At 51.8% G+C, this 11,838-nt stretch overlaps 1 protein-coding gene across 1 annotated transcript; it reads left to right on the top strand.

The window, feature by feature from the left end:
* The first annotated feature begins 9,532 nt into the window (after window positions 1–9,532).
* On the top strand, window positions 9,533–11,832 carry Pou3f2 (POU class 3 homeobox 2). The gene has a single exon (XM_005361921.2). It carries the CDS (start codon window positions 9,792–9,794, stop codon window positions 11,505–11,507), a length of 1,716 nt encoding a protein of 571 aa, XP_005361978.2. The 5' UTR covers window positions 9,533–9,791; the 3' UTR covers window positions 11,508–11,832.
* The last annotated feature ends 6 nt before the right edge of the window (window positions 11,833–11,838 follow it).

Here is an 11,838-nt window from a genome sequence, read left to right as displayed (position 1 = left end):
CTACTGCGGCGGTGGTAGCGTGCAGACCTTGGAGGAGAGGCATCTTTCTGCCAAGGTCTTCCTTTGGGAGATTTCGCGAGTAAGCGAGGATGCTGGGCGGTCGCTTTCCTTTGTGAACCCGTGCAAGCTACTCCCCTGAGCGGCGACCCGCAGCGGTTAGGGGTGAGCACTAGGCCCCCAGAGCTGCTGCGGTCCCCTAGGCCCCGCCCCACCGCCTGCTGCGAGGATTCCGGGTGGGGATTTGACTGCTCTCCTCCTCTCCCCCCCTCCACTCTGCCCGCCGACACCCGGGGAGCTAACTTTCAGGCCCATTGCCACCCAGGAAAGGTACTCCACCCGGGACAGGGCGTTAAATCAGCCACTGCCAAGTCGGAGGGTACGCTGGGCAGTGCACAGGGTGGCAGAAGTCACTACCCTTTCCAAATCCACTTGGACTCTCCAGACAGACCCCACCTGGCGTGGCCAGGGACCACGAGGAATCATCAGTCCGGACCGCTCACTTTCTTCGCCCGCCCTTTCCCCAGTCACTGGGCCGCTTAGAAGCGCACTGTCGCCCACATGCCCTTTACCCCCAGAAGCCTGAAGGTGGCTGAATGGAAACACTGACACGTGAAAACTCTATTCTGAGTGACTTTGAATTGGCTGCCTTGAGGTTTTAATCTTGCCCCTCTGGTCCCGCCCAGCCTTAAGAGCAGTTACCCTAATGGTCTACCGTTCTTGTGGAAGGTGAGGGTATTGGGAGGCACACTGGGACGTGATCCGCCCGGACCATACAGTGTATCTAGGAGAAAACCCCACAACCTAAAGGAATTTAACTCCCTGGGTATTGTTTCCAAACCAGATTCGCAGGACAGCTTTCTTCTGAGCCCTGGGACCGGCAAGTCCCGATTTAGAAATCAAGAGAATGAACTGGCCATCACCAACCATCTGCCTGTGGTGTGTGGGAGGGTGCTTCCCCCCCTAATCCTGCCCTTTTTCTGCTGCCTCTCTATCTGCTACTGATTTTCGCCTGGTAGAGACGTGCCCTGCCTCCCCCCCCAACCTAACTCAACCAGAGGGGGCAGTCACCGGGGCCGAGGCCAGGTCAAATCGAGGCAGACGTGACCAGGACAGCAAGGAGTACTTGTGATCAGCATAGGTGGTATTTGGAAATGTCACTGCACCACAGACTTCTAAGCCTCCCCAGAAGAAAGTGAGCTCTATTGTTTGGGCTTTTGGTTGCCTCCTCCCCTCCCCATTAGAAAGACTGGGTGCGTTTGTTTACCGTTGTTTTACTGTTTCACCTTCATTTTGAACCAATTTAAGAACTTTCACTTCAAGCTAAGAGGTTTCTGTTCTTAAAGAGGGATCCATCTTCGCTGGTATTAGCTGACTGGAATTTCAGGACTTTTGCCACTTAGTTTTGCTGACCTTGAGAGACTAGCCCATGGACTCTATCTAGTTTCTGACTGCTGCAAAGGGACCCTTTAGGGCTTCAGGCTCATCTGAGAGGCAAGGGACCCTTTAGGGCTTCAGGCTCATCTGAGAGGCACCTGCCAAAGTCCCTGTTTTCCAACTACCACCACCGGTGCAAGGCTGGAATGAACTTAAGTCTCTTTTCTAAGCCTTCAGTCTTGATACATTGCCAGGGAACGTTTGAAGGGAAAACTGACCTCAGCTAAGGAAACACTTAGCTGCCTCATGTGCACTTGCCACCGTATTCCTGAAACCTGGAACTGAAAATAGAAATCGTTTGATGTATGAGGAGATGTTATCTCATTAGGGTGTAAGAAATTTAATCTTTCTAGCATGCAGGTCATATAATTAATGTTAATTTAACGCTCAAATTCTCAGTCATTAATTTTTATACTCTTAAATGCAGTTTGGCAGGGGCCTCTGATCCACGGGAATGAATTTTACTGGATGTGAGAGCACTCTTGGTACTAGGAGTGACTCACTGCACACCCTCCTATCCCAATAACAAGATCACATCTTGTATGCATTATTAAGCTACATAATTGAACAGTCTATAGTTTGCATATCAGACCATTAAAATAATGTGTTTTGCTTTTCTCTGAACACGTATTGTTCAAGCCTCTGCGAATATGTGGTGATTCTGATAATTATCACCAAATTACTGCGAATGTTCTCTTCATTAACATGATTTCTCTCAAGCATTTTTTAAAATGTGAATATCATTATAAATTAAGGGACTTCTTCCAAAGTTGTATGAACTTTCCATTTAAAAGAGCTTGTCATTAGGAGAGACAGAATGTATTTTAAATAGTGGAAGGAGAGAGAAACAATTATTTGACTTTAAATGTTTTCCTCCGATCAAATAAAAGTTGTCCATGTAGCTTTTAGTGGAGTTTCTAGAGGAGAGACAGAGAGAAAGAGAATGGGAGAGAAGAGGAAGGAGGCAGAAGATGTCAAGCTTTCAAAGTTGCTGTAGAGCAAGAATCCTGTTAAAGTCCCTGTCACCTCACTCCTTTGGTGGAGAAAGTTGGCATCCCGAATGAAATCTTGACTGTTTATCTGCCCTGTCATCAACTGTGACTCTCGCTTGACAAAGATAAGCTCAGAATTTTCTGAAGCTAACAGTTTACTACTAACTAAATATTGTTATTCTCCTTTCTCCCAGGAGCTGTACTGTTGAAGAAATGACACACACAGGAGTAAATGCCCACAAAAAGACTTCACTGCAGCCCTTCTTCGCAATGTCTTCAAAGCTGAATGGCAAGGCTTGTTTCTTTTCTTCTTCTTTTTTTTTAACTATTGCAAAATAAAAGTCTTCTTAATGTTAAAGTTTCGCATGGTCATCGATTTTACTTTTGAGCCAACTTTTCCTCTGAGTGAGTCTAAAAGTCAGACCAGGGCAGTGTGGCCCAGGTATTGCTGCTGCTTCTCGGTAGATTCCGAGCGCTGTAGTCCTTCTCAGAGACGCCTGTAGAGCCATTCCCTTGCGTCAGTCCTGCTGGAGAGTGGTCTTCAAGAACACGGGACATAATGGGAGTTTGAGAAAGTTGTAGGAAATTTCTTTTGCCCCCAAATAGAATAAGGTAGGAAAAGAATGGGCTTGCGTGAGGTGGCGGGGGGCGGGGGAGTCTATCAGTAACCGGTGCCAATAGAGCCCCTCTCCTTGCTCTGTGCTGTGGTCCCGGGGCCCCTCTTCTGGAAGCTGCAGTAAGCTCTTTGGTAAAAGTGCCAGGCCCTAGGCGGCACTTTTATTTTGGCTGAGAAGAGGGAGCCCTACTCCCAGGCCCAAGGGGAGCTAACTGAGCCCTTCTGTTTGGATTTCCCTGCTCGCTATAGCAACCAGCAGCGGCGGGACAAAAATGCGCCCTCCCTGGACAATGGCCGGGCCTCCCGCTTCTCGCCCTTGTCTTCCTTCCCGGAAAGCAGCCAGGACCTGACTCGGCGCTCTGCAGCCAGGGACACCCCCCCACACTTTTCTTTTCCTTCCCTAGCAATCCCTCAGGAGGTCGGAACAACGCTCACCAGCCGCTGCAGCCTCTTCCCCACACCCCTGCTGATCACGCGTGCAGGCAGAGGCAAGGACTACAAGACCCCCCCCCTCCCGAGCGCACGAGATCTCCGTGCTCCCACAGCGAACTTCTCAGCCAGATTTGAAGGGATGGAGTGATGATCCCTTGGAAAAGAAACACAAGGGTTTCTCCCCAACCCAGGATTAAAAATTAATTGGGGTAATCCATGAAGTAGACTTCACCTGTATGGCAGGGCGCGTGCGCACGCGCGAACACACGCATAAAAACAATCCTCCTACGTCCGGTGCTAGGCTTGATCCCCCACTTTCTTTCACTCTTCCAAGGTTAATTAAGTTCCCTTCCAAGAACTAAGTTCCAAGCCTATTCATTATTCTCTCCCTTTGACCTAGGGCACTAAAATGATCAGGCCTGTGTCTCTGCCTTGTCTTCTTTCTCTGTTTTGCATGCAACACTAGAGCCAAGGCTTCCCTAGATTATCGTCGAAAATTCTCAGAAAAGGCGAGCAAAGCGAGGCAGTCTCATTACTTCCTCTACCTAAGGCTTCCTTTCTCTAGACCTTTGCCAGGCAATCCCAAAACACTTTACAGACCACATTCTGAAAATTCTTCCTTAGAAATAATTCCATCCTTAACTTTATTATGTCCAGGGGTACATAGAAAGACATAACTTAAACTCGGGGACCCAGGATACTTTACAGACCACATTCTGAAAATTCTTCCTTAGAAATAATTCCATCCTTAACTTTATTATGTCCAGGGGTACATAGAAAGACATAACTTAAACTTGGGGACCCAGGATAAGGTCTTGGCAATCAGTAACTACCACTACGGCTAACTGCTCTCAAGAAAAGACCTCTCCCTGACACTGCCCCACTCCTGCTGGCTGCGGTCCCCAGTACTGATGACAAAATTGTTAAGTGTACTTGTACACTTTGGAAGGGATTTGCATTTGTGCTTTGTGCTGGGAGAATAAGAGAAAAGAAATCTAACTTCAACTGAAAGCAGCCTGTTTCTTTTAGGGGCAAAGAACCAAACCCAGACCTCGGCTTCAGTGAAATGACTGACTGTCCAGGAGCAGGTGTGCTGGTGACCTGGCCTGCCTTCTCAGATGGGTCCAGAGGATGAAGAGAGGTAAAGGCTGCAACAGGAGCCTCATCTCAGAACACTTCCAAATGCTTTCCAGATTAGAGGGTTTCTGATCAAGTCACTTTAATTTATCAAAGTGTTGCCATCTCCTCCTGGTGGCCATCCATCCACCTGCCTTAGGGTAAAGAGAAAAACACACACCTTTAGGCTTTGTTAGGAATGTATTTAACCTCTGGTACTTCAACAACGAAATTTCAAGGAAGTGAGCTAAAAGGCACAAAGACCATCGTGTTCCGTCCCTGAGATTTCAGCCTCTCCACACAGGGTCTGGCAGGTTGCTGAAGTGACTCTATGCTCTGGCCTCGCATCCAACACTCAAAATTTAGCAGGCTTCCTTTGATAAATTACTCACAGTAAGCCTGGAAACAGCTAGACTGCCCGGGTGGTGGGATGTTAGAAGTCCTCAAGCCGAGCCTGCTTATAAAACATTCTCTTTGGGAGGACAAAGAGTGGGTTATCTTAAATGATGAGATTCATATCTTGAAGAAGGGAAAGAAGATTAATACCCATGAATCCAAATAACTTCATTTCAATTACAATTTTCAAATACCACTGAATAGCATATTTCAATGGACTACTTGATAGTGGAAAAATAAACAGGAGTCTGTGTGCACAAGCCATCAAGAAACTAACTTGCCAAATGTACGAGTTTAGATACTGCAACTTTCAGAGACCTTATCATTCTTCAGGGTTTCTTTTTCATTTCCAGGAACATAGGGACAGATGAACGTTTAGGAATTTGCAAAATGTATTTATAGATGGAACATAAAATTTTAAATGGGGGATTCTTTTTTTTTTCAAGAGACAGCGCATAGCTACATGGTTAAGATTGATTTCTTTTTTGAGGTAAATTTTATTGTCTATTTCCCAAGAACATGCGACTCGTCAATGCATTTTTCTGCTCCGTATAAATGTCTTCAAGCAGTGCTTGAAGCTTAAAGGCAACCAGCTGCCTCTTTGTGTGGGGTGGTTTCAAACCTGGAGCTCTGATGCTATAGCCTCAGTTTTGACATTCTGTAGGCCCTGAGCAAAGAAGTTCTATTCAGATGTGGAGAGAGGAGGTCTCTAGCTGCTGGGGCTGGAGGAAGAGCAGAAAGCAAGAAGGGGAGGTGGAGAAGGGGTAATCCCACCCCAAGGTACTTAAAAATATAAAAGCAATGGTCACTTTTACATAATTTTTAAATCAGTTGCCTCTTCTACTCTTCCACTGGGCACCTAAAAAAATTCTCTTTGTTTTCTGTTGTTACCTAATTTCTACTTTTCTGAGACTGCATAATGAGGAAAATTTTAAATCTATCAAATGAATGCCATCTCTCCCGCTTTAACAACTGCGTGGTTTCAGTTCAAAGTACGAGAACAGTTTAGGTACACCTTAGGTCAACTCCTAACATAAAGAAATACATAAACGACGTTTTATATAGGACATGAGCGTGTTTACAAGTTAACAAGCTAGAGTTCAAGTTACAGAGCTTGGCTTGCTCTCCTAATTGCTACTCAGGTGAAGAGTTTGGGATCTGGAGTCAAGATGCTGTTTGCCGCTTTCCACAGCCCGACACAGTATCTCAAGGAACACAAATGCCGGTGCGGGGGTTGCTTGTTTTTGTGTTTTAGCGTCGTGAGGGTATCCGGGTTGTTTCCCTTCTGCTCAGTGCATTCTGAACCCAACGGAGCCCACACTGCTTCAGACCAGAGCAGCCACAGTACCGCTGAAGAATGCCCTTCCAGAAGATCTGAGTGAACCTGAGGTGCAGCCTAAGACAAGATCACTCTCCTTTGTGCTGCCAGCCTAGCCCTACAGTAGGGGCTCTGGGGGTTGGGCAGTCCTCTCCCCAGGCAGAGAGGCCAGCACCAACTGCTTGCTCAGCCATTGTCTTAGCAAGTGCTCCGGAGGAGCTGTGCTGGAGTGAGGCAGCTATCAAGGCACCTTGTCAGTTCAAAGCATTTTAGGGTTGTTTGAAATCCTCTCCACGTCAGCGTAAGCAGCCGCAGTGTTTGAACAGCTGCTTTGAACAGTGAAAAAGAACAAGCTGAATCAAAATCCGAAGGAGTCTACTCGAGACACCTTTAACGCTCTGTGTTTCTGGCGGAGACGGGCAGGCAAACCGGCGGTCTCTTTCCTGACTGGGTCAGTTGGAACAACCGCGCTAGTGACCGTGGGACCAGAGGAAGGACCCCATCTGGAGCTAAAACCTTTGAGAGCCAGGCTTTCTGGAATCCCCGGGAAGGCACGCGGGGCGGGGGGCTGGACTCCCAGATGCTCCGAACCCCGCATTCGAGCCAACCAGGCCCCTAGCCACAGGCGGAGGCGGCCTTGGCTCCCAGAGGGGTGGAGAGGGGCGGTGCTCCAAGTGGAGCTGAGCTCCCAGCCCGGCCCTCCCCTTCGCTGGCCCTACACCCGAGGCGGGCGTGAAGGCAGACGCTGAGGCCCCTTGGCGGGACACCGTTTAGTATACTCCCGGGATTCAATAGGCATTCTAAGCCAGGGTACCACGCTCCCAGCTAGACCAGTTGGGAAGCGATCGGGCCAGTTCTTTTGCTCGCCAGCGAAAGAGGCGGGGCTGGGGGGGGGGGTGTAGTGTGAAGTGCAGACCTGGGACGTCAAAATGGGGAGGATCTGCTGGCATTAAGGGACAGTGAAGTCCCACCAAAGTAAGCTCTGATATTCAGGTGCCGCCAGTTTCTGCCCCCCCCCCATCACCACCAGGCACACATACTTAGCATTCAGTGCCCAGGGTAACCCTTGGGGGGGGATAGGCAAGATACCGAGAGGAGGGGCTCTTACAGAGACCTGGGCAGCCACAAATCCCTCGGAAATATATCTGGAAACTTAATTCTCTCCTTGAGAGTATCATCCTATGGGCTGCAAAAATTCTTGTAATTTTTTTAAGTGATGAAATTAAATAGGAACAGGAGGACAGGGAAGGGAATCGCTCTCCGCACACTGCCTTGAGCCATTCCAGGCAGCTAAATTCTCCCATAGGTTGTAGCTCTGAACTCTTGGGAAGCAAGAAAGCAAAGCCAGGAGGACTGGGAGAGAGACCTGCGGGCTCCCCAAACCAGACAACATCTTACTAGGAGCAGAGGACTGGAGGCAGGTGACAAGAGGGTGCTGCCTCTCCTGTCTCCCCCCTTCCGGTACCCCCCTCCCCGCCCCGCCGAGTGAGCAAACCAAAAAAACACCCTCATCAGTCGCTGAGTCTGCGCACTGAGAAGGCTGGAACTTTTCAATGTTTTACTGGCCTGGCAAAGTTATCAAATTCCTAACAGCCCCCAGGTGCACAGCCGAAGTGTCTGAACGTTCACGCTGAAACACTTCGCCAGGCGCTCAATGTGAATCGTAGCCTAGCGGGTGCGCGCGGGAAGGTGTAGATCTGTCCTGTTGGCTGCGGGGTGGGCTCGCCCCTCCCCTAGCAGTTTCTGACTCCTCCACACAGGTTCATAAACACCGGACACGTGGAGATTCTCAGCCAAGGCTCCTAGCCCTGGCTAGTGCTCAGCCCCATTGATTTATAAACAATTCAGCCACTCCCGGAAGAGCATCGCTCCTCGTTAGTCATGATGAATTTTTCTGGCCCGCTCCATTCTGCTGTCTAGATTAAGATGCTCCGAGGTCCTAAAATGCTCCCTTTGAGCGTCGATTTGGCCGAAAGAGCCGGCGCGAACATCACTAGGCGCCGGGCCAGGGCGAGGAGGTGGGGAGACCATTCGGGCTCCCCAGGTCTTTCTTTCAGTCGCAATACTTTTGATTCGCTGTGCCGGGCCTGTGCGTGCACTCCAGACTGTGCCCGCCAGTCTCGCCGCTCAAGCCCGAGTTTGTTCTTACATCTCTGATACCCAGCTCGCAAGCGCGGAAATTGGCAACAGCCATCTAGCTCCTTAGGAATTGGAGGCGCGATGCTCTGCGTTGGTCAGATCCCCCGCCGTGAATGCACTGGTCCTAGGTCTCACTAGGAAGTTAACCACTGGAAGGTTTAACTAGCCAGCACCTGAAACACTAGACTAAACCTGGCCTCTGGCGCTCGCTGAAGCTCTCTTTAGAAAGGACATCATAGCAGGAGCCCATTCTCCTGTCTTCCTCCCACTTGCAGCAACTAATGCGAAAGTTGCACAGACAGGCCTGGAGTCGGATGAAAACGCGCAGAGCTTCAGCTGCGCGGCTTTCCAGAGCAGCCCTCAGTAGCTCCACCAGTCAGAGGCTGCTCGCTCTTCTTTGAGACTCCCTAAGGATCGTACAAGGCGAAGGTCTGTCCAGGAAAACTCCCGGTTCTCTGAACCATAACCTCTGTGCACACCGAGTGTCAGTGTGGCACACACTTCCAGAGTTTTGTTTCTAGTTCAGAACGCTGAGCTGTTAGAATAGGCACTACCGTGCAATTGGAGTTGTTCAAAATCCAGGGCGTAGGTTGAGCCTCTCTCTCCCGGAGCCTTTTGAGAAAGAAACTGAGATAAAATTGGATCTGAAGCTTAAGGGATCTCGGCTATTGGGGTGAAGGGGAAGGTGAGGATCTTTATTTGAGGACAAAAGTATCTATAGAGAGCACAAGACACCTGTGCGCTGTAATTCTAACCATGGTAAGAAAGAAGGTTTCGATTAGTCTGGCTTTGGTTCTAGCTCTAGGTTTAAACGACATTGGAACGCGCTCTGCACACACACACACACACACACACACACACACACACACACACACACACGCACTCAGTCACACACACACACAGTGTGTGTGAGTGAGTGTGTGTCCCTAGAAGAATGAAAATAGGACTCCTGCTGACTCGGTGAGACCCAGCCTTTCTCTTCCACGATACACGCCCCCCCAAAAGACCTATTGGGAAGAGAAAGTAGACTCCCTCCCATACAAGTCTTCTGAGCGACTGTAGTCCACCAGAGCTCCTGGACCGCCCCGCTGCCAGGCTTCTCAGCTTGGGAGACAGATGGGGGGCGGGGCCCATCCGAGAGGGGAGGTGGAGGCCGGGGACAGAAGAGGAGAGGGGGGTGAGAACTAAGAGAATCTGAATCGCTGGGCTGGGGGTGGGGGTACCAGAGGAAGGACTGAGAAGACTGGGCGCCCGAGGGAAGGGGGGGTGGTGGAGCTCTGCACCAATCAGTGGCGCCGGCCTGGGAGGTTGCTAGCGGTATCCACGTAAATCAAAGGGCGCAGAGCCAATGGGAGGGGGTGGAGGGGGCGGGGCCCAGGCGCGTGCCGCTGCGAGCGGGCTCTGCCAAGAGAGCGGGAGAGAGCTTGAGAGCGCGGGGAGAGGGGGGGAGCGCCCAGCGAGTCAGAGAGTGAGCGAGAGAGAGAGAGAGAGAGGAGGGAGAGGAGGAGAAAGAGCGAGGGCGGGCGGGAGGCAGCCCGGCAGCAGCAGTAATAGCAGGAGCAGCAAGCAACAGAAGGCGTCGGAGCGGGCGTCGGAGCTGCCCGCTAGGGGAAAGAGAAAGAGAGAGGGAGAGAAGCGGGGCGAGCAAGGAGAGAGAGCCCCAGGCAGAAAAGTAACTGTCAAATGCGCGGCTCCTTTAACCAGAGCGCCCAGTCCGGCTCCGAGAGTCATGGCGACCGCAGCGTCTAACCACTACAGCCTGCTCACCTCCAGCGCCTCCATCGTGCACGCCGAGCCGCCCGGCGGCATGCAGCAGGGCGCAGGGGGCTATCGCGAGGCGCAGAGCCTGGTGCAGGGAGACTACGGCGCTCTGCAGAGCAACGGGCACCCGCTCAGCCACGCTCACCAGTGGATCACCGCGCTGTCCCACGGCGGCGGGGGCGGCGGCGGCGGCGGTGGAGGAGGCGGGGGAGGCGGCGGGGGAGGCGGCGACGGCTCCCCGTGGTCCACCAGCCCCCTAGGCCAGCCGGACATCAAGCCCTCGGTGGTGGTACAGCAGGGTGGCCGAGGCGATGAGCTGCACGGGCCAGGAGCGCTACAGCAGCAGCACCAACAGCAGCAGCAACAACAGCAACAGCAGCAGCAGCAGCAACAGCAGCAGCAGCAGCAACAACAACAGCGACCGCCACATCTGGTGCACCACGCTGCCAACCACCACCCCGGGCCCGGGGCATGGCGGAGTGCGGCGACTGCAGCTCACCTCCCTCCCTCCATGGGAGCGTCCAACGGCGGTTTGCTCTACTCTCAGCCCAGCTTCACGGTGAACGGCATGCTGGGCGCAGGAGGGCAGCCGGCTGGGCTGCACCACCACGGCCTGCGGGACGCCCACGACGAGCCGCATCATGCAGACCACCACCCGCATCCTCACTCTCACCCTCACCAGCAACCGCCCCCGCCACCTCCCCCTCAAGGCCCACCGGGCCACCCAGGCGCACACCACGACCCGCACTCGGATGAGGACACGCCGACCTCAGACGACCTGGAGCAGTTCGCCAAGCAGTTCAAGCAGAGGCGGATCAAACTAGGATTTACTCAAGCAGACGTGGGGCTGGCGCTGGGCACCCTGTATGGCAACGTGTTCTCGCAGACCACCATCTGCAGGTTTGAGGCCCTGCAACTGAGCTTCAAGAACATGTGCAAGCTGAAGCCTTTGTTGAACAAGTGGTTGGAAGAGGCAGACTCGTCCTCGGGCAGCCCCACCAGCATAGACAAGATCGCAGCGCAAGGGCGCAAGCGGAAAAAGCGGACCTCCATCGAGGTGAGCGTCAAGGGGGCTCTGGAGAGCCATTTCCTCAAATGCCCCAAGCCCTCGGCCCAGGAGATCACCTCCCTCGCGGACAGCTTACAGCTGGAGAAGGAGGTGGTGAGAGTTTGGTTTTGTAACAGGAGACAGAAAGAGAAAAGGATGACCCCTCCCGGAGGGACTCTGCCGGGCGCCGAGGATGTGTACGGGGGGAGTAGGGACACGCCACCACACCATGGGGTGCAGACGCCCGTTCAGTGAACTCAAGAGGGGGAGGGGCAGAGCGTGGGGCTCCCCCTCCCCTTTGGTCCATGGTCCTTCACGGGACCTCTGTTCCCCCTCTAACTTCTGATTGTTTTTTTATTATTATTTTTAATTATTATTTTCCCGGTCTTTTAAAAATGAAAAAAAATAGTGAAAATAAGAGAAAAGGAAAAGAACGAAGACACTGGACTATCCTAAAACAGATAGCAGGTGTAATGATGGGTTTTGACCTTTGCAAACGAGTACCCGGAAAGTGAAATAGAATGTCTCTTAGTGAAGAGGAGTGGGGTGTGTGTGTGTGTGTGTGTGTGTGTGTGTGTGTGTGTGT

Source organism: Microtus ochrogaster, linkage group LG5 (assembly GCF_000317375.1).
Source record: "Microtus ochrogaster isolate Prairie Vole_2 linkage group LG5, MicOch1.0, whole genome shotgun sequence".
Taxonomy (NCBI): Eukaryota; Metazoa; Chordata; class Mammalia; order Rodentia; family Cricetidae; genus Microtus; species Microtus ochrogaster.
Note: the sequence above shows the minus strand (reverse complement) of the source record. Positions and strands in the feature narration are given on the sequence as shown.

Coding starts and splice junctions, on each gene's coding strand:
- Pou3f2 (XM_005361921.2), top strand. CDS start 9,792: ATGGGAGGGGGTGGAGGGGGCGGGGCCCAGGCGCGTGCCGCTGCGAGC.